Genomic DNA, 23,948 nt, shown 5'->3' on the forward strand with positions numbered 1-23,948 from the left:
GTAAAACAAAGCATAGCAATATAGAGAGAAAGGTGACTTCAATGACTACCATAACAAAATACAGTAAACTCCCGGTACCCGAATCACGTTTATCTGAAATTCGCTTTATCCGAACAGATTTTTCTGATTTTCGCAGCTTACTTTGGCACTGTCTGATGCATCATGCTGCTAGCTAGACTGACACTTGACAAGTTTCAACTTAACTGCATCTGGAGCCATGCATTCGCTGGTGTTTGTTGGCAGTCTACTGCTAATCAGTGCACTGGCACATGTCAAAAGTCCGAGTGTCATCAATTCGTGCATGTGTTGGTTGAAGTTTTAGCATGTTTCTTGTCCATATTGCATGGTTTCATGCCATTGTCATCTATTGGATCTCCTTGGAAATACAGTACATACAGTACTGTTCTATGCCGCACAACGTAGCCCTGTTAAAACCAACAATGAGAGTGCGCCTCCAAACACTTTCCACCTGTGGGTACGTCAGATGACACTGAGCGTTTAACAATTTAACAGTGAATGTACAATGAACTGCTGTGTTGCGCGTAGGCTAGGGTAGGACAGGGGAGAGGTGATAGATGTATCAAATGTCTTCATTCAATGGCTGCCACAGCCTTGTTTCAAAAGTCAAAAGCTTTGTCTAGTGCTTCTCGAGAGTTGTCAAGTCATGTATCTGTGTGTTTTTGATCTAACATTTCGTGCTCGTGCTACACGCATTAAAATGTCCAGAGACAAAAGTGGCCAAAAAACAAAAAATATTGTCAGTAAAAAAATGCTAATTTGACGACGGATGCAAATCGGAAAAAGAATGTGATCTCGTTGGAAGAAAAGCTTCGTGCTTTGCAGAGAATTGAGGCTGATGAGCCACCCGCAAAAGTTGCTGCCAATTTGAATGTTGGTAGAAGTGTGATTACTGATTGGAAGATGAATCGATCAGAAATTGGAAAATTTTGTTCCATCCAAGTGTCAGTCAGTGCAGTGAAATCTCAAAAAATAATTAGAAAACGTGCATATCCTCAGTTAGAAGAGGCCTTATTTTTAGCACAAACAAATAAGCGACAAAGTTGTGCCAGTTTCAGGTCCTCTACTTCATCAAAAAGGGATGACATTTTATGAGTTGATTGAAGGAAAGGAGCAAGAATTACTCGGAAGTGATGGCTGGCTGGATCAGTTCAAGAAGCAGCATGGTATTCGTGAAATTACCACCAACGGTGAATCATTATCTGGGGATGAAGCTGCTATCGCTGATTTTAAGAAGAAACTGCACACAATCATTGACAAAGGAGGTTATACTGGTGATCAACTTTACAACTGTGATGAAACTGGGTTGACTTACAAAATGTTGCCCACAAAAGCCCTTGCCTCTAAACATGAAAAAACGGCATCTGCATATAAAAAAAAAAAGCAAGGAAAGAGTCACTGTCCTGACATGCAGTAATGCCACTGGCAATCATAAACTGTGCCTTACTTTAATTGGTAAATCCAAAAAACCAAGTGCATTTACACAGGAACCAGCTGATAAGCCTTTGCCATTGTTGTACAGTAGTCAGTCTAAGGCATGGATGAATGGTGCCATCTTCAAAGAGTTGTTCCAGGCAGAGTTTGTTCCAACTGTAGAAAAATACATGGAAGAAAATGGACTTCCTTGAAAAGCCTTACTTCTTGTGGATAGTATCAAAGTCTGGTTTCTCCCACCAAACGTCACATCACATCTCTATGTCAACCAATTGAACAAATAAATAAACTGAGATGATGAAAAGATTACTGATGCAAGCTGCTGGAATACTTAACCGGTCAGATTGATGCTGAAGAAGATTTTGCACAAGCTCTTAAAAAAATCGATGTTTTAAGTGTCATTCATTGAAAGCTTGGAATCAAATTCCTCCAATTCCTCTTGTTAGCCTTGGAAGAAACTCTTAGATCATAAGGGAACTCATCAGTGGTGGGAAAAAGGAAGCAACATCGAAACTCAAGCTGACATGCCAGAAACAAATGAAAATGATGTAACTTTGGTGAATTTACTGGAGAAGCTACCTGGTTGTGAAGATGCGAACTTCGGAGACGCTGAAAAGTGGATCGAAAACGACTTGTTTGATTTGACTGAGGAAGAAGTCATCCATATTGTGACCAATCAGAAAGCGTCACTAGAATATGTCTCTGATGATGAAGCAGAGAAAAAGATTCCTCACACAGTCGGTTATGAAGCTATCTGAACTACCCTGGAGTATCTCAGCCAACAGGGGGAGGTGCAACTTATCCCGAAATTGTTTGTTTGCAATGTTGGAGATATATTGCCACAACAAAAGTTTCTCAAGCCAAAAAACAAAAAACTGTTACAGACTTTTTTACCAAAAAACAAATTCTAATAAAGTGTCCTAGAGCTTCTACGTCTGTAAGTTAAAAGTCCCCCCCCCCCCCCCCCCCATACACACACACTTTAATGTTTCTCCAGACAAATTTTTCGTTCCTTTGAGTAATCTCTAGATCTGTTTCATAATTTTGTACAGAAGTTTATTTTTTATTCAAAAGAGTAGGAAATAAAATTAAAACTCCTGTTTTTTGCTGCTGCCAAATAAGGTGGATTTTTTCTGTAACAGCGCAAAATAAACGAGCTTTGTTATTCAGCATTTAAAAACTTTGAGTTATTAATCATACTTTATCACCTTTTTAACACATCAACACAATTTTTTCTGTCAAAAACATGCAGGCTTATTCACAATAATGTTCTATATACCCTACTCATATTTTACGATCATATTTCACAGTATTGATGCAATTCGGGGTGTTTCACGCATGGAAACAGGGGGACTTTGGGTTATCCGAAATTTTCATGATTCAAATCGGCTGCCATTTTGATCATTTTGGATAAACGGGAGTTTACTGCCTTACTGAGATATCTCGCATAAGCCCAAGATATTATGACAATATTTGAAGGCTATCAGTGGCCTAATTTCAGTGTCCAGACACTCATGGTTTGACACAGTAAATGACACTGAGGATAGAAAAACCAAAGAAGGTACGCTGAACTCTATTTACAAATTTTCCTTTCCAAAGGAAAATCTGGGGATACTGGTGCAGTTTAATCCTCACACTACTGCAAAGATGAGCAATGTAGATATTACTGAGAAACATATGAAATCACTGAAACTGAATAAAGATACAAGGCCTAATAAAATATCAGATTTTATATGGAATTTGTGTCTGTGTTAGCCCCTCTTTTAACCATAATAAACCGTGTATCCTGTGAACAAGGAACTGCATGGACTAGTTGGAAGCAAGCAGAGCTCTTGCCTGTCTATGAGAAGGGTAGCAGAGTAATTCAGAAAATTAGCATTCAATATCTTGGATGCCCATCAATAATAGAACCTTAGAGGAAATTTTGAGCTCAAACATAATGAAGTATCTTGGACAGAACGGACTCTGAAAACACTGATTATACAAAACCAAACTTCCACTTTTATTACATATTACATGACACCCTAAAAACCATAGATCATGGCAGTGAAATGGATGCAGTATTTATACACATCCAGAAATAATTGACTCAGTACCAAACCGAACCTTATTAATGCAAGTATAATCATATATGCTGTCAAATGATATTTGTGACTGGACTGAAGATTTCTAGGTATGGAGGACATAGCATATTCCCGTGGATGGAAAAATTACTTCTGACATGTACCAGAAAAGTGTGTAGGGGCCCTTGCTGTTCATAATGTACACTAATGGCTGGCAGGCAGCATCAGAGGATCAGTTACCTATAATGACATTATCTCTGAGAAAATGTGCACTAATATTCAGCCAGATCTTCATAAGATTTTGAAGTGCTGAAAACCCTGGCAACGTGCTTTAAATGTTCAGAAGTACAAAATCATGTACATCCCAAATTTAAAAAAAAAATAAAAAATAAAAAACCATCGTATCCTATGACTGCAATATCAGTCACAATTTGAATTGGTCAACTTGCACGAATTGCCAGGTGTAACAATTTGTAGGTATATGAAGTGGAAAGATCACTAAGGTTGATTTGTGTGTGATTCAGGTGACACACTTCAGTTAATTGGCAGCATAGTGGGAAAATGTAATGGAGACAAGAAAGAAAATGCTCGTGCAACCCACCCAACAATATTGTTCAAGTGTGTGGAACCCAGACGAAATAGGTGTAATAGGGGATAAGGATTGTGTACAAAGAATTGCAGCATTAATGGTCACAGGTTTGGTTTAATAATAAGAAAGAATCATGGAGATGCTGATAACTTGAACCAGTAGACTCTTGAAGACCAACCATTTTGTGGAAGCTTACTTACAAAGTTTCAAGAACCAGTATGAAGTGAGGAAATATAAAGTGAGGAAACTAGGAATATACTGCAACATCTTATATATTGCTCCTGTGTGAACCATGAAGACAAAATTAAACTTATTACATTGTGCAAAGAAGGATTTAAGCCATCAAAATGGGAAAATGGAACACGCAGATATCGTAATAAATGACCTAATACTGCAGCCTATAGAATATTTGCAGTTAGTTTTGTCAGTTTGGACATGACTGTTCCTTGTGTAGTTTATAGGCCGTTTCTAACACAACTCTGTGCTTTTTATCAATTAACCATTAATTGCACTGTAAATGTCATAATACTCCACTTCCAATTGTTTTCATATCTCTTGGAGCCATATGTAGCAGTACCAAAGCAGGAAAGTTGCTACTCACCATATAGCGGAGATGCTGAGTCATGATAGGCACAACAAAAAGATTCACACAATTATAGCTTTCAGCCATTAAGGCCTTTGTCAGCAGTAGACACACACACATACACGCAAAAACACACACACTCAAGCAAATGCAACGTCTGCAGTCTCGGAGTCTCAGAGAGCTGTATGTAGCACACACAATACCTATCTTGTGGATATGTAATATTGTTATGTTCCATCCTGGATTTTCCATTGTTTGATTTGTTTTGTTCTGTCACATGACGGCACAGTTAAGCACATGCAGTTAATAGTTATTAATAAAAGTAAGCTAATTACACAATGTAGAAAACTCAAGAAGCAAAAGACAATACCAAGACTTGTGGATTCCATTCGAGAGGCAGTATTTATAGAATCTCCAAACAGACAGTAACGAGGCATTGTTGTACCGACAACACCTGCAACACATGGCCCAGTATTTATCCCTATCCTGATTTGCAGCGACTCAGATGGCCGATGTGGAATTTTGTATAGCTCCACACCATGTAAAACATCAAGAGCCATTGAAGCAATCTCTCCCGCATGACGTTTACCTGGAAGGAAGATTACAAATTGAGTTATTGAAAAGATGCCTAAAAAATAAAATTGTCAAGAGGAGAAAGATGGTCTTCCATTTTGAATTTTCATTACATACCCTTGAATTCAACATTTATTTTGTAAAGAGCTTAATCTAATGTGCATTCAATAATTTTAGACACAATGTATCACTCTAAAACAAAAGACTACTAACATGGCTAATGAACCATTTCCCATGGCATATTATTGTGCAACTGTTTTCTGGCCACAGTTTTTTTCCCCTTATGCTATGAAAATTTTCATCAAAATTAGTCAGTTCAGTGGCAGTGGTTTACTACACATGTACTCTCTCATTGTGCCAGAGCAAGGCATGTATGGGATCTGATGGTAGAAAATGAGACTAATCCTTCAAATTTGTGCACTTAACAAATATTTTCAGTTGGTGGTGGTCGTCTTCAAAATAGGATCCATTTGAGTCCACAGATGTTCAAATATATTCCTTTCACAGCTCAAAACATGTGAATGTAATTTTCTGTGAGTAAGCACATGGGAGCAATCATTTTTGTCTTCAAATGGGGGCAAGAATATGTCTGCACAATCTGCTTGAGCACTTTCATGTGGCTTATCACAGTTCAAAGTAAAAAAAAAAAAAAAAAAAAAAAAAACTGTGTGTGTGTCTCTCTCTCTCTCTCTCTCTCGCAAGCACGCACGCGCATGCACATGCACACGTACACGTACACAAAAACACACACACACACACACACACACACACACACACACACACACACACACACACATTTTTAGTGTTTAGGTATACGTCGATTCATATTCTCTTCAGGAAATTGTATGTAATGAATGCACTGACATCAAAATAGTGATAATAATAACTCTCAAAAAAATAATATTTAAGGAGAAGCTTTAAAATCTTACATTTTCAATCACATCACTGAAACAAAAAAGAACACAGATTGCAGTAAGTTTGTAGGTAATTATTATGCATTTTTGCTTAAAGTGAAATACGTTCTACATGAAATCAGATAGTCTGAGAAAAATACAGATATATCTTCACAGACATTGCTAGCAAAGCAGCATTGAGCTCTACGATGAATGTTAATGTTGAACTGAAAGTTCAGCTGCATTATAATCAAAATATTAATAATGTATTTTGTTCACTCTTGTACTGTATGAGTGAACTTGTTTACAAGAATGCAACACTGTGTTTGTCTTCCAATGGGGGCAGTACAATTTTCTTTTTATTCATCTACCTCCTCCTTGTATTCCTCTGGGTCAGTGGAAATATGAGGTGTGTTAAAAAACGAACAGAACTTTTGCTGTATCAGCTTTATTGCTTATTGTACAACATTTTAAGCACTGTCCCCTTCAAAATAGTCCACTCTACTGGCAATACATCATTCCCATCGTTTCTTCAAGTTTTGGAACACCTCCTGGAACACATTTTGTGGGTCGGTGCACAGTTTTCATCGCATTGTCCGCTATCTCCTCTATGGATTCGAAATGACGTCCTTTCAGTGTGTTTTTGAGTTTGGGAAACAGGAGAGTCTCCTGGGGCTAGGCCCAGAAAATACAGGAATGTGGTGTTTCGCTAGATAGGTGCAGACAGGAGTGACATGTGAGCTGACACATTGTCATGATGCAACATCCAACTCTGGTTTTCCCACAATTCAGGCCTCTTCCTGTGCACAACATCCCTAATGCACACTAGGATTCCCTGGTAGACTTCCTTGTTTACCATCTGACTATGTGGCACAAATTCATGATGAATAATCCCTTTGTAGTCAAAACACACAATCAACATCATCTTGTTCTTCAACCAACTTGTGTGCTTTTTTTGGATGAGGTGACCCTTTGTCCTCTGACTGTGTCGACTGCATCTTTATTTCAGCTTCATAGACATACACCCATGTCTCATGGCCTGTTATGATGTTCTTAAGAAAGTTTTCATTGTCATTAACAGCAGCAAGCAGATCTCGCACCTTTCCACACAGGTCTGTTTCTGATCATCAGTCAGCAAACACAATACAAATTTTGCACTGACACAATGCATCTCAAGTTTTTCACTAAAAATTTCATAGTATGATCCTATGCTCATGCCCACCTCTTCAGCAAATTCCCAAACAGTTAAATGACGATTTCTGCAAATTGCAGGCGTGAACACTATCCACATGATAATCACTGCTCGTTGCACTGTGTGCTATTCATACAGTCCTCCCCATATGCTGGCTAAATATTTGAAATGTCTTTGTGCAGTTTTGCCAAGTTTGCAGCAGAATTTCACACACACACACACGTGGCTGTGGTTCGCTTGTTAATTGTCTGAATGACACAAAGCAAATGGTAGTTTGTTGTCTAAACCTGCTGCTAGGTGCCCTCAGTAGCCACAGCACATTCTCTCTGCTGGTTGCCGCACTATTTCAAAAGTTGGGTTTCTTTCTCAACACAACTCATATTCAGATTGTATGTGACTAATATGTACAGTTTCAGGTTGAACACCACTGCAGGAACTTGTACTCAGTAAGAAAACTGAAGAATGCAAACAGTCTAAGTAAAGTACCCTTACAAACACTCAGTTTAATCCTTTTCAATATGTATGTTTGCATGTCCTGTTGGGGGCGGGGAGGGGGGGGGGGGAATCCTATGTCCTCACACGTCACACACAGTTATTTACCATTACTGTAGCACTTTTATTTGTGCTTATTATTTCACTCAGCAGCATATCAAGTCATGATATATCAATAGCTATGAAGCAACAATTGGTTAAACTGTACCCACCAGTAAATATGTTCTTTACTTGCTACCAGTGTTCTGTGAATTGTTGTTCATGCTGTACACTTGTTGGGTACAATGTTAGAAACAGACACAGTTGGTCAGGAGCACTCATGCTGTGTAAACACAATGAGATGTTTGTCTTGAAATAATTGGAACAAAATTGCACCACTCTCAATATTATGTTTAGTTCAGTCATTTGTGTTGCATTTACAGTGTACCTGAAACTTCAATGTGAACAATTCTTTGCATGTTGTGGTATATTGGAACTTTCTGTAAGGAAACAAGGCCTAATTTCTTTCAAGATTGAACAATTTCAATAGTAAATGGTAGTTTTGACATCTATAAATACTTGTTGTCAATTATATCCTTTATTGTCCTTATCACAAATGTGCTTCTTAAGGAATTTGTGAATCAGTATTGCACTGTCAATAAAGAAAATAATAAATATGGTTGGTAAATAATGGAAGAGGAACAGAGTTGGAGAGAGAGGAGGAGTAATGTAGTATCACTGCTCACACAGACTGTAAAAAATAGGAATTTGTTTCTGTCATGATAATTTCAACATGATTTGTCTGCCACAAGTTGGTTTTGTAAACATTATGAAAAGAAAGTACGAGGAGTCATAATAGGCATAATCTGGCTATTTTGGCCATGGGAAATGGGAGACGTATGGCTAGATACATTGTCTTATTGAAAGAGAACATTTTTGTTTATCAAGTGAGGTCACTTTCTCACCAGTTTCTTGCAAAATTTGTGGTGAAAGATGTATATGATCATTTTTGCCATCTTGTAGTTGTTAACCTTCCGTCGGGCGCGGCTGTTCAAATTGATACACCTCGAAATTTACTGTAAATTATTTGTCAACGAGTGGCAGCACTGACACCTACTCGCTAGTAGCTAGCCTTTTCCGAACGCTTGTCATTGTTGTGTGCTTCAGTGTCGATACAACTGCTCTGTTGTCGATATATGTGCTGATTGATCAGTTTGATACACTGCGCCCGTTCGTATTGCATTTCAACAATTCATTTCGTTGGTTATCAACATAACTTAGTAAGTAGTGCAATGTTAATATACAATGTGTGATGCATTTATTTTCTTTTTGGACCGTTTAATTGTCAGTTAAGAATGTTTGAGTATTAGGTATCAAATTGATACACTGCGCCTGACTGTGTTATTTTATAGGAATTTTATCATTTTAGGTGTGAGACACTTGATCATGGCAGGCTACAGTAAGATGTACAACCTCCTTGACCCAAATCATGTTGCAGAAATACAAAAAAATGTTGTTCGAGGAGGATAATGATGAAGTTCAAGAGGATTTTGAAGATGAAGTAGACAAAGATTGTGAAGACGCAGTTGAAGTTCGGCAGGAAGATTCAGAAACAGAGGAAAACGACAGTGAAAACGATGAGGAAGTACTTGAAGAAAGCCAGCATTATTATACTGGAAGGGACAAAGAGACAAAATGGAATAAAGTTCCACCATTGCAGAGAGTACGTTTCAGGGCCCACAATATTATTGGAAAGTTACCTGGACCTACAGGTGTGGCTAAAGCATTGAGAACGCCTTTGGAATGTTGGAATTGCCTTGACATTTTGTCGATTATAGTTCTGTATACCAATCAGTATATTGAGAGCATCAAAGCTTCTTTTCTGCGAGAGAGAGACATAAAACCTATAGATATTACTGAATTAAAAGCTTTCATTGGTCTTCTGTTTTTGGCTGGTGTTAACAAAAGTAACAGACAAAGCTTAGAAGATCTGTGGGGAAGTGATGGGGATGGAATTGACAAATTTCATCTCGTTATGAACATAAAACGTTTCAAATTCATCATGGGGTGCCTTAGATTTGACAATCGTGTGACTCACAATGAAAGGAGAAAGTTAGAGAAGATAACAGTGATTGGAGAAATATTTTCTCTGTTTGTACAGAATTGCCAGAAATCCTACACCCTCTGAGAAAATGTTACAGTAGATGAGAAAATTGAAGGATTCCGTGGAAGGTGCACACCTAACAAACCAAACAAATATGGAATTAAGATATATGCTCTTGTGGATTCCAAAGTATTTTATCTCTATAATCTGGAAATATACAGTGGGCTGCAGCCAGAAGGATTGTACCATGTTAGCAATAAACCTTCAGATGTTGTTCTGCGACTATGTGAACTGATTTATCAGTCAGGTCGATATGTGACAGCAGACAATTGGTTTCCTAGTATTGGTTTGATAGAAGAAGAGAAGAATCTTTCTTTTGTTGGGACGATGAAGAAAAACAAGTGTGTGATTCCTCTGGAGTTTGCTACCAGTAAGGGCTGTCCATAGTCCACTTTTTGGCTTCAAGAAAGGCTGTACTCTAGTTTCCTACGTTCCTAAAAAGGGGAAATGTGTTATCTTGGCATCAAGTTTGCATGAAGATAATTCAGTACATGCTGACACTGGAGATAAAAAGAAGCCATCCATTGTAACATTTTACAATAGCACCAATGGTGGAAGTAGAAGACACAAGCAGAAACGAAGAACAAGGGACTGGGATCAAGAGGAAAAGGTGTAATATCTGCACAGAAAAAAAAGACTGACCAAATATTGTTGCAAAATGTGTCAGAAGCCTATCTGTTTGATACACATTGAACCTTTTTGCTCTGAATGCGGAAAAATTCCGCATTTGTTACCACAGTCAACAAGTGACGATGAAACAAATGAATGAGTTGTAATATCATTGTTGTTCTGCTCCAGTGTCATAATAGCCTTTCTGTAAAGATAATTGCCATTTGTAATGTGTTTTATTAGTGAAATATAGTAAAGTAGCAAATGAAAAAGCAACGTTTTTATCATTTGTTACTAAAGCCTAACATTGACGATAAGAAATCTGAATGATGAATATTTCTACTGCAGCTGTGCTCATATGTCATCTTTGTCTTTCTTTAAATATATTTGGCACTTATAATATGTTTTGTGAACAGAATTTAATAAATGATCATGTGAATAAATGGTGTGATCAATTTGGTACACCGCGCCCGATCTCGCTGCGACAAACACCATGCCCAACAGAAGGTTAATGAATATAATGGCATCCAAACCTCAAAAGAGTGTTCGGCATGTCTCTCCCAGTTGACTGAAGGTATTCTACACATTGCAACTGCTTTATAAGAGCTTCTTGACCTAAGAATCACAAAAAAGTAAACTCATATTTTACATCAGTCACTAATTTTGCTGCATGCCATGATCGTTAGTGCATGAATGAATATTCTCACATCATGGAACTATTCTACAACCCACAACCCAATTTCTTTCTGCATTTTCACTACCAAAAACTGCGGCTTGTTATACATAAATTCCTTCACAAGCATCTAACAATTCTATTTGTCCATTTCCTACATAAGTTTTATTTTCTCCTACACCCCCCCCCCCTCCTCACCTCCTGGTCAAACACCTCCCAGTTTTAGCTCCAATATTCTTCAGTATTTACATTCTTTTCCTTCTTCCTGGTGACACCCTATCACAAATGGAATCCTGCTTCATGTATCTGCATCAGCTCAGAAAAATATCCCCACCCCCAGTAAAAACCCAGTCCCACATTCTGTTCCACACATGCTGCCTAGTCAATGGAATCCCCCCCCCCCCCCCCCCCCCCTCTGCCCTCTACTGCCACCAGCTGCCTAATCATAACAGTTCCTATATTTGGACACATTTCTCTCACAACAACTTTGAAATTTTCAGATTCCTCCAATCCCTAACACTAACTAACCTGATACTACAGAAACAAATCTCCATGATTTGGACATTCCTGAAGCACCTCTGCTCGCTCCACATGATACTGTTACTTTGCAACCTCAGCTACTTACACTATATCTGCAAAAGTGAATCCTTTGCCCTCTAAAATCTGGAAGAACACTCCAGATACCTTGTCCAAAAATTATTAAATTTACTGATGTCCTATTCCCATGTCAGAGCACCATCACCCACCAACACCCATCATACTATCATTGAAACCCTTCAGGAACACTCATAGCACCCAACCCAATGATACCCAAACTGCTGTTGTGAACTTTTCCATCAAGTATCTCTATCATATCAAAGTTTCAATCCTATCCAAGGGACTCACTTTCAGCCCCACATCCAAGTTCAATTATGTTGGAATCATCATAGACCTGTTATCTTTCATCCAGTCCCTAAAGTGGAAACACTTCTTTGCACCCATCCCTCAAATCAGTGCCGTCTTAACCACAACAATGGACCTTCCCTCTCCTATATCATACTACCATCTGACTGTGACCCTTCCCCTCTCTCAGCTAACTATCCCCTGGTTACATTCCAGGAATTCATTACCTTGAACTTGACCACACTATCCTTCTTCAGGTCCCTTCCTAACAGTGATTACCTGACAGAAGGCGTCCGCCAATTCTCTGATACCTCCACCTACAAGTCCCCCCATAGTGATCCCATCCCAGATGTCCAGCATATGCTCCAAGCTGTATACAAATCCTTAGATTTTATGGAAGGATTCTGGGATGGGCCTCTTATCCTTCCTTATCTCAGTGACCCCCTGACACAAAACTTTTGTATTCTTTCCAAAATCCTTACACACAATAATAATGTGTGCCAATAGTAACTAGTTACTGTGAGCCCAGTGAATGAATCTCCAGTCTTGTTGACCATCACCTCCGACCAACTTGCCTGTATCTCGGCCTCTGATATTAAACATACAAATCCCTTCTTTCACTGACTCTCAACCATCCTCATCCCATTACCATCTAGATCTGTAACGGTCACTGTTGAAGCCAGCTCATTACACACCAACCTCCCTCATGCTCATGGCCATTTGTTCCACCTGGTCCTCCTGAACTGAGCATGCCACCTTCCTGGACCCCACCTTTGTGATTGCTCTATCCATGATTATGTCTATATGAACGAATCCCGCCACTATCTAAATTTTGAATAAAAATCATAAGCAACGGTGGCCGAAGACTTTCGGCTTAAGAAGTCGTCCTTGCTCTGCCATTGACCTTGTGAAAGAGGGTGGAGGAGCAGACAGAGGTTCAGGGCTCTCTCTTGTCCTTGTGGTGGGAAACTCCCCCTAGAAGGCAGAAGAATCAGCAATGACCAATGGCATGAGGGTGCACAAGATAATGGGAACCATTGCATCAAAGGCACATAACGTGTATCCCCCATGAAGATCTCTGGGAAGTGACTACCAGCTGGGACGTGGCCATAAGAAAATGATTGAACAGCCAATGAAAGGGGAATGTTCTGCAAGTCGGGGCATGGAACGTCAGAAGTTTGAACATGGTAGGGAAGCCAGAAAATCTGAAAAGGAAAACGCTAAGGCTTAATCTAGATATAGTGGGCATCAGTGAAGTGAAATGGAAAGAGGACAAGGATTTTTGGTCAGATGAGTATAAGGTAATATCAACAGCAGCAGAAAATGGAATAATGGGAGTAGTATTCATAATGAATGGGAAGGTAGGATAGAGAATGAGTAACTGTGAACAGTTCAGTAACAGGGGTATTCTGATCACAACCAACACCAGCAACAATAATTCAGGTATACAGGCTGATGTCACAAGCTGATGATTAAGTGATGGATAAAGTATATGAGGACACTGAATGGATAATTCAGTATCTAAAGGGAGAAAAAAAATTCTAATAGTTGTGGGAGAGTGGAATGGTAGATACAGGAAGATTTCAGTTAGATTACATCATGACCAGGCAGAGATTCCAAAATCAGATAGTGGACTGAAAGGCATGCCTAGGAGCAGATACAGACTCAGATACCGATTTGTGACAACAAAGAGTAGGCTGAAGTTTAAGAAGCTAATCAGGATAAACAAGTGCACAAAGATGTGGGATACGGAAGTACTGAGGAATGAAGAAATATGCTTGAAGCCCTCTGAGGCTATAGATACTGTGATAATTAATAGCTCATTAGGTGATTCAGTTTGAAGAGGAATGGACATCACTAGAAAGGGCAGTCACAGAAGTTGGAATGAAAAACATAGGTACAATGAAAGTAATTGGAAAAGCAACCATGGGTAGCAGCAGAAATATGTAATTGATCAATGGAAGAAGAAAGTACAAAAATGTACAGGGAATGCAGGAATACAGAAATATAAGTCACTTACGAGTGAAATAAATAGGAAGTGCAGGGAAGCTAAGGTGAAATGGCCATGGAAAAACATGAAGAAATCGAAAAAGAAATGACTGTCAGAAAAACTGGCTCAGCATATAGAAAAATCAAACAAGGACAATAACATTAAGGGTGTAATGCGAATTCCACTGTTAAAAGTCAAGGAGAGAGCAGATACAGGGAAAGTGTACATTGAGGATCTCTATGAGGGGGAGGACTTATCTGATGATATGATAGAAGAAGAAATAGGACATGATATGATAGAAGAAGAAATAGGAGTCAATAGGGAAGAGAGAGGGGATCCAGTGTTAGAAACAGAACTTATAAAGAGATTTGGAAGACTTAAAATCAAATAAGGCACAAGGGATAGAATCAGAATTTTAAAATGATTCAGGAAATGGCAACAAAATGATTATTAACACTGGTCTGTAGAACATATGAGACTGGTGATACACCAATATACTTCCGGAAAAATATCATCCACACAATTCCCAAGGTTGCAACAACCAAGTGCAAGAATTATTGCATTATCAGCTTAACAGCTGATGCATCCAAGTTTCTGACAAGGATGGTATATAGAAGAATGGAAAATAAAATTGAGGATCTATCAGATGATGGTCAATTTGGCTTTAGGAAAGGCATCCAACAGGTAGTTCTGAGTTGCAGTTGATACTCGAAGCAAGACTGAAGGAAAATAAAGACATGTTCATAGGATTTGTCAACCTGGAAAAAGCATTTGACAATGTAAAATGGCGCAAGGTGTTCAAAATTCTTAGAAAAATATGGGTAAGCTTTGGGGGAATATGGATAGTATACAATAGTACAAGAACCAAGAGGGAACGACAAGAGTGAAAGACCAAGAACAAAGTGTATGGATTACAAAGAGTGTAAGCCAGGGATGTAGTCTTAAGCCTGTGTTTTTTAGTCTATACGTCGAAGAAGCAATGATGGAAATAAGAGAAAGATTCAAGAGTGCAATGAAAATTTAGGATATCAGTGCTAAACTCACTGATGACATTACTATCCTCAGTGAACATGAAGAAGAATTACAACTCTGTTAAATGGAATGAACAGTCTAATGAGCACAGAACGTGGATTGAGCATAAATCAAAGGAAGACGAAAGTAATGAGAAGCAGCATAAACGAGAACTGTGAGAAACTTAACATAGTAATTGGTGCTCATGAAGTAGATGAATTTAAATTATTCTACTTTCTAGGCAGCAAAATAATCAATGATAGTTAAAGCAAGGAAAACATATCAAGCAGAATTTGGCAAAAAAGGGCATTCCTGGCTAAGAGAAGTCTACTAGTATCAAACATGGGTCTTCGTTTGAGGAAGAAATTCCTGGGAATATACGTATGGAGCACAGCATTGTACGGCAGTGACACTTTCATGAGTGTGGCAAACTGTTAACAGAAAAGAATAGAATCATTTGAAATGTGATGCTACAGAAGAATGTGGACTGATAAGGTAAGGAATGAGGAGGTTGTCTGCAGAATCGGCGATGAAAGGACTGTATGGATACACTTAGATCAACAGCATGATAGGACATCTGTTAGAAACCAGTGAATAACTTCCATAGTGGTAGAGGGAGCTGTAGAGGGGAAAACCTGAAGAGGAAGACAGAGACTGGGACACATCCAGCAAATAATTGAAGACATAAGTTGCAAGTGCTACTGTGAGAGGAAAAGGTTAGCACAGGAGAGGAATTTGTGGTGGGCTGCATCAAAACATTCAGAAGACTAATGACAAAAAGAAAAATGAACGCCACTAACAATTTACGGTACCAACATTTTGACAGGTGTCTCCCCTTCCACACCAAAAACTTATTCCCATATAGTCTGGCCACTGTCTGACAGCACATCTGAAGTTGTAAGAATTCCCTTGCCCCATATGCTCAAGGTCTCACTAAGCCCTTTACAGATGGGCACTAGCCCTTAAACCTAGTCCACAAGTAGATTTACTTAACCACGTCCTCACACACTCCTAAACCTCCCAACATCCCCAGAAGCCAGCTGCAAAGGAACTCATCATCCAATATCATAGTGAATTGGAACAACTGAACCAAATCCTTCTTCAGGGCTTTGACCATCTATCATTGTGCATGGAAATGAGGGACATCTTACCCACAATCGTTCCCACCACTCTTAAAATGGTATTCCTCTGCCCGCCCAACCTAACATAACATTCTGGTCCATCCCTATGATGCACCCAGTCCCAGCCCCTTGCCATATGGGTTATATCTGTAGAAGACGCAGCAGTGGGACCTGTCTGATTCATCGAACCAGCACATCCTACTTTATTCCCATCACAGACTTGTCCTGTTCTATTAGAAGCAAGACCACCTGTGAAGCAGCCATGTCACATACCATATCTGCTGCAATTTCTGCACAGAATTTCATATGGCCCTCACCACCAACCTCCTCTCACATTATATAAAACATCACAGCCAAACAGGGGCTGAGAGCAAAGTTAACCACTCAGGGGCAGAATAAGCTGCTAACCACATAAGCTTCATTTCAGTGGCTGCCTCATAATTCGTGTCATTTGGATCCTCCCTCCCACCCCCAGGTATCAGCTTTCCTGAAATACATAGATCTGAGTTACCATTGCAACACATCCTTCGTTCCTGTAATCCTGATGGTCTCAGTTTCCAATAACCCCCTGAATCCACACCTTCTTTCCCACACACTACAAATCCACTTCCTGATGCAACTGTTATCATTTGGCCACTATTCCTCCTGCACCCAGCCTCTTTTCCTTTCTTACCTACCCTACTCCACCCGAAATAATCCCTCACCAAGTCTACATGCCAAACTGCAGTCCCAGCATTGTGTATTCAGGTGGCACATTGTAGCTGTTTGTGTGTGTGTGTGTGTGTGTGTGTGTGTGTGTGTGTGTGTGTGTGTGTGTGTGTGTGCCAAGAGGTTAATGGTATGAAGATATGGTCTAATGTTCTAGGAATTAGTCACATAACATCCAGTTACATGAGATACAAACAGATTGTTAAAACTATCTACTTTTGTTCAGTGCTGCCAAAAATATTCAGTTTTTCTTTCAAAATTAATCCTACAGAAAAAAATAGTAATTTAGTCTACAGTATAAATAATAGTGAAACAACATTCTGGAATATTGGAACACTTAATAAAAATATTTAACAGCTAAGGAATTCATTATCATTAACTTACCATTTCGTTGTGGGAGCCCAGAAACAACCATATATGCATCACCAATTGTTTCTACTTTGTATACATCATAATTCTGAATGAGTGAATCAAACAAGCGATACAGCCTGTTTAGCAGTGTAATAACCTGCATTGGAGAACTCACAGCAGACAACTGTGTAAATCCAACAATATCGCTGAAGAATATGGTCACAGATTCAAAATTTTCAGCTGTAACCTGCCAAATAAAAATTACTGTATAGGATCTGATATCAGCACAGTATCCTACAATTTAAAAGAAAGAACAATAATTCTATTGTGCTAGATTCATCATTCTAACAAACAATCTTTGATCATAGACTAAGAAGAAAATCCCCATAATTTAAAAACAAAACAGAAAATGATGGACAGGTCAAATCAAAGAAGAAGATATCTGTAAGAATGCTGAGCAGCAGTAGTACTAACTATTACAAGATTTAATAGTTACTCTCACCCATGAGATTTTGTTACTTCAAAGTTCTTGTCACCTTATACTTCATTTTCCATTGCAGAAAATTGTAAATGCTAGTATATGTTGTATTTAAACAGTCACCCAATAGCTTTGATGACTACCATATGAAAAGTTCATAAAGCATGGAAATCCAACAACACTTAATGTAAGCTTCACTGCGTTGTATGATAAAATTTTTCACATGGTACTTCCTGGGGATGGCAGAAATCACTTCCATAGTGAGAAAAGTGGATCTAAGAAATATCCTGTCTACATTCAGATGTCTTTTGTGAATCCCTCAGAACAGTATTACTGTGTCTCTGACTGATGAGGATATCCCACACATGAGCAGCAATATAGAGGCAGAATTAATAAGTCTTTTTTAATGGGGGGGGGGGGGGGGGGGATCATACACACTGAGCCACATGCCAGCAGATGCTGGAGGAAGCATAACTTAGATGGATGATTCCTTTGGTTCCTCGGCCATGTTAAATAAGTGCATGCTGCACCCATGAAACTAGTTCACTTACTGTACATGAAGTACTCCACTACATGCCATTACATTATTCTGTTGATTATTGATTATCTGGCTGCAGACATGATTTTTTGATTTGAATACAAATGGGATTATTTTTATATTGCTTATGATGGACCTGCCACCTGTCCAGTTTCCTGGCTGAAGTCATGCATTACTGTCTCCCACATACACTGTTTGTGAACATGCTCTGAATCAATCTGAACCATACTCTGAGCACTCACCTGATTTGTGTGTAAAGAACTATTTATATTTTTACCCACTGGGATACAAAACATTTGCAGCAGCAACAGGCAGTAGAACAAGCTACTGGCACAATTGCAGCAGCAGATTCTGTTGGCAGCCACCTCAGTTCCTCTGTCTTCAGCTTTTGCTAGTTCCAATAGGCAGGTAAAAGCAATATTGTTGAGCCAGTTTGTCAATGACAATTACCTCCCTCTTCAAGCAGCACTACTTAGAAGTAGTCAATAAACTTTCTCCACTAGTAGACCCTTCTAAGCTACATTTCTCTACCATCTGTGATTTGTTGTCCAGCCATTATGGACAGCAAGCACACATCAGAGTAGGCTGTTTACCATTCAGTCAGTGGCAGAAATGCTCCAATGAATTTCGTATCTCCTGGATTGAGCATCTTCAGGGCCTCAGTAGAAAATGCCAGGTCATTTGTTACAATTGTAAGGTTTCATGTCAAAATTCATTGATCTGAGACATTATAGTATGGCTAGAATGGGATCAGGAGATCTGCACCAAAGTTTTAAGTACTCTCAACTTTAACATCAACAAAACTGCTAAGATTGCTACATCTTTCGAGTCTGTGTCACCAGCACAACAGGCATTCGATGATGAAATCAGTCGTTCATAGTAAAAACCCCACACTGTTGGTAGCTGCTACAGTCAAGGAGCAGATAGAAGGCAATCTTTCCCATTACAATGAGGTGATATTAACTCAAAGCCACACTTCCTCAACATTGCAATCAAAGACTTCTAGCATTAAGTGAATTAAGTTCTGTGCCAGGGTTTGGACTACCTCCTGTCATGCAGTGAAATGAAAAATATCCCACCCACAATCCTCCCCCCCGCTCTGACAGTGGTATTCTACTGCCCATTGAACCTACACAATATCCTTGTCCATCCTTACACCACCCCTGCTCCCAACCCCATGCCTCATACTCCTGTAATAGATGTAGACCTGTCCCATACATCCTCCCACTACTATCTGCTCCAATCCAGTCACAAACATCACCTTTTCCATGAAAGGGAGGTCTACCTGTGAAAGCAGTCACGCGGTCTACAAGCTAAGATGCAACCACTGCACTGCATTCTATGTGTCCATGACAACCAAAAAGCTGTCTGTGTGCATGAAAGCCACCATCGAGCTATGGCCAGGAGACAAGTGGACCACTCTGTTAGAGCATGCTGACCAACCCAACATTCTTCACTTCAAAGACTGCTTCACAGCCTGCAACATCTGTATCCTTCCTATCAACACCAGCTGTTCTGAACTGCATGTGGGGACTCTCCCTGCAATATATCCTATGTTCCTGTAACTTGCCTGGCCTCAACATTCATTAGTCACTGTCCTTCACCCACCTATCCCCATCTCTGTGCCCAATTTCAGCACCACACAGCCTTCTATTTCACCAATGAACCCACAGTCTTTTTACAACTCTCCTTTTCTGCTTCATCCCCCACCCCTTCCTAACCTACTGATTGCATCTCGCTGCCCTGCCCTACCCCAACCATGTCCCAGTATGCTCCCACAAGTAGCAATTTACCATTCCCCATCACTCTGCTATCTCTTCCCCTCTCTGCCCCAGCCTCCTCCTCCTTATACCAACCATGCCTCGCGTGGATCTGCATGGAGATAACTTGTCCTCCAATGTGTGATGGAGTTCGCAGCAGTTATTGCTTTGCCTCCCATGCATGCTGATGTAATGCATCTTCATATGTGGATTGTTTTCTTGGGTGTCTCCTCAGCACAGTTCTGCACAGCTATGCAGCGAGCAGGTGTGGCCAGCGGGTTGCCAACCATGCAAAAGTTGTGCTTGCATGAATGTGTGTATGTGTATGTTGTTACTTTAAAAGGCTTTTTAGCTGAAAGCTCACTTGTTTGGCCTTTTTGTTGTGCCCGTCTGCGACTCAACATCTCTGCTATGTGGCAATCCGTCCTTCCATAAAATTTCATATATAGTTTCCTGTTTCCATATCTTAGCATCTTATTAAAATGGCTGGCTGTTTTGAAAGTTCTTCTGTCTCTTTGTCTCTGACATCTGTTCATATTCTGGACTCCTAATTTCAAAGTCAGTAATTCAACAAGGTGATTTACTACATATGTGTTCACAGACCGGGTGTCATGGTAACATAGTAGAGTGTTGATTATTTTTTTAATATTCAGTACTAGTGTGGGAGGTAAAAGATCAGACCATATAATAGAGGGAAACAATCCACGTGGGAAAAATATATATAAAAACAAAGATGCTTTAAATTACCAAATGAGAAAGCACTGGTATGTTGATAGACACAATAAAATAAAAAACACACAAATATTCAAGCTTTCGCAACCCATGGTTGCTTCATCAGGAAAGAGGGAAGGAGAGGGAAAGACGAACAAGGAACTCAAACACCTAGAAAATGTGTTCCACAAGAACAGGTACAGCAATTGACATATCCAGACAACCCTCAGATGACAGAAACACAGCAGAAACCCAGATGAAGAACAATCTAAAGATGAGGAACCAAGCCTTGCCTTTCTACTATACGCAGGCAATGTGACATCAAAAATTGGGAGACTGCTAAAACAACACAAAATTGACACAGTTTTCTGACCACCATCCAAGATATGCACTTATTGGGAACAGTGAAAGACGGACTTGGCCTCAAGAAAGCGGGCATGTATAATATTCCATGTGATTGCGGCAAATCCTGCATCGGTCAAACAATCCAAACAGTTAAAGACCGCTGCAAAGAAAGCCAATGCCACACGTGCCTAGGCCAGCCCAACAAATCAGCATTGACGGAGCACTGCTTAGAAACTGGACACAACACAAAATACGAAGAGACCAAGATTCTGGCCCCTACCAGCTTCTACCGGGACAGCCATCTTCAACAAGGCCATTGAAATTCATGTAACAGACAATCTCATAAACCAGAACACAGGTTTTCCACTCAGCCAGGCATGGAAACCATTACTTAGCTCCATCAAGGAATCATGACTCAAGCGGACACAAGATCTTTCCACGATGGCTGCCAGGGGCACTCCATGGAATTCTGCTTCTTCCACCACCCGGTTTGATGCTGGGGATGCCGCAGACCTGGGTCGGTGCCTGCAAACAGATTGTCGGTGGCTGCAATCGAAGTGCCATGGCTTGCAATCGTAATATCGGCAGCTGCAATTGGACTGTTGGCACAGGGAATCGAAGCCCTACTGACGGACATAAACACCGACAATGAACAGACAGACCATTCCATCAGAACCACCTGATGATGGCAGAAAGGTTATTCACCAAAATATCATGGGACTTCAACGATTGCATCTGGCTGGATACCTGAGAGCCCTCGAAAAAACACATATGCTGGGAAAGCTTCCAATCACGTATCAAGAATGATTGTAGCAGTCATTTGGCTTGTGGGATGTACTGTATATAGCTTCACATTAGTCTTAGTCCTGCAAAATGAACAATGAAGGATAAACACATTCCCTTTGCAAATAAACAGTTCACTTTTTTGGAAGGCATTGCTAGTAGTGAAGATATTACCATACATTCACAGTGCAATGATGTGTAGGACAATGAGGTTATACAGAGAGGTATAAAGCTTGTACAACATACAGGTGACACAAACTTTAGCACTGTGATGTTTGCGAGTGTAAAGTAATGTTGTCGTCTGAAACAGACTTACCTCATCTTTGTGAAAGATGATGAAACTGCAAAAAGTTCAAACAATAAGGATCCTAGCTGGACAGCACAGAGATAAAAGCATTGTTTCTAATAAAGTAAAAAGTGTGTGGTCACATTAACTAGAAAATATCTTTTTGAACATTTAGCATGTGAACAACGATTGCAAATGTAAGTAAGTGCATGTAAACAGCAAAAAAAAAAAAAAAAAAAAAAAAAAATTAAAAAAAAACACAATGTTCTGTTTCTGATCAATGTGGTGAAGTTTTATGATTGTGATTAGGTTCTTATATAAGAGGATTGTCAAGTAATTTTACAAATAAGTTGAAATGTTCTTTTAGGTTAGATTAGTCTATGCACATCAGCTCGTAAAATTCAAGCAGCTACTGCCGTAGCAACTGAGCGACCGAACAACTGAGGTGTACTTGGTTAAAATGACAATTTTCACTAGGAGTTTAATTTTGTTGAATGACGCTGTCCTTCTTTTTAACAGTGGGAGAGTGTATCTTGGAGGTAAGTTAATGTTAACTTCACAGTGCAACTCTGTTTTAATTTTAAGTTAGTGAACTTGTGCGTCGATGTGATGGTAATCTGCCAGTACAGTGCAACCCCATTTTATGCATCTTCTCATTCTATGGAACCCTCAAAAACAACTTTTCAGGAGTTTTCATGCAAGTGTTTGTAAAGTATGGTACTACACACTGTTTGTAATCCAATTTCCAAAACATAAATTCCAAAACAAAACATCACTGTGAATTGTCAGGTAGTAGGAGATGCAAGCTAGCCAGTGACATCACAGGCATCACATGACTCAAATGGACTTTTAAATTATTTGAATTTCATTTCCATTTTTATAGAAGAATACTGAAATTCAAGAGGAAAAAGAGAATGCTAGGAGCATAAAATGACATAATTAATCATTTAACACAATTTCCAGAAAACAGTCAAAAAACCTGTCAAGGTGGATTTTGGCTTTAGAGGCAAACTTGAGTGTTCTTTCCATTTTTATGGGTTGCTACAAAGTAGTTTTTCATGTCATCATATTTAGGTGAAAGAGGATTTAGCATTTTCAGCAATTTACTTACAAAGAAAAGAAACTGACTGTTAATAGTGAAAAGCAGCAATAAAATTATTGATCACAGATATCACATCAAATATAAAACACTAGCACCACTGCACTGAGCTCAGCTCTCTCACTGATAAAAAAAATATTTTTATAAATAAGCGTTGTGCAATACTATTAATATATTAAAATAAAATGTGACTTTATTGCTAACTGCCAGACTAGTAGTCATAGATTTTGCAGTTCAATGATTGGTGGGTCTTACGATTATTGTTATCATTAATATTAATAGGATAGATTGCTACTCACTGTAAAGATGACATGTTGAGTTGCAGATAGGCATGACAAAAATAGTGTTACATATAAGCTTTCAGCCGAAGCACACGACTGCTCTCTCTGGCTACTCTGGTCAGAAAACAGCTGAAAGACACTGAGGGGTATGAGTGGGGGAAGAGTGATCAGCACTGCCTAATACAGGGACCAAATGATGCAAGGACAGGACTGCCAGGCAAAGCATTAGGTTGTGGGGAAGGGGGAGGGAGGAAGATGGGGAGTGGAAAGGAGAGAAGCAGCAAAGGGGAAAGGCCAGAGAGCAGTTCACAATGAGGGTAAGGGGAGGTGAACTGCGAGGAT

General features: G+C 39.4%; 1 protein-coding gene across 1 annotated transcript in view; it reads right to left on the minus strand.

The window, feature by feature from the left end:
- LOC126174745 (atrial natriuretic peptide receptor 1-like) overlaps nucleotides 1–23,948 on the minus strand; it is a 381,570-nt gene that overhangs the window by 35,898 nt on the left and 321,724 nt on the right. Inside the window, exons 9-10 of the mRNA XM_049921065.1 lie at nucleotides 17,359–17,572; nucleotides 5,058–5,276 (exon numbers count right to left, since the gene is read on the minus strand). Of these exons, the coding sequence (XP_049777022.1) occupies nucleotides 5,058–5,276; nucleotides 17,359–17,572 (433 nt within the window). The remainder of the gene's footprint in view (nucleotides 1–5,057; nucleotides 5,277–17,358; nucleotides 17,573–23,948) is intronic.

This window comes from Schistocerca cancellata, chromosome 3 (assembly GCF_023864275.1).
Source record: "Schistocerca cancellata isolate TAMUIC-IGC-003103 chromosome 3, iqSchCanc2.1, whole genome shotgun sequence".
In the NCBI taxonomy this organism is placed as follows: Eukaryota; Metazoa; Arthropoda; class Insecta; order Orthoptera; family Acrididae; genus Schistocerca; species Schistocerca cancellata.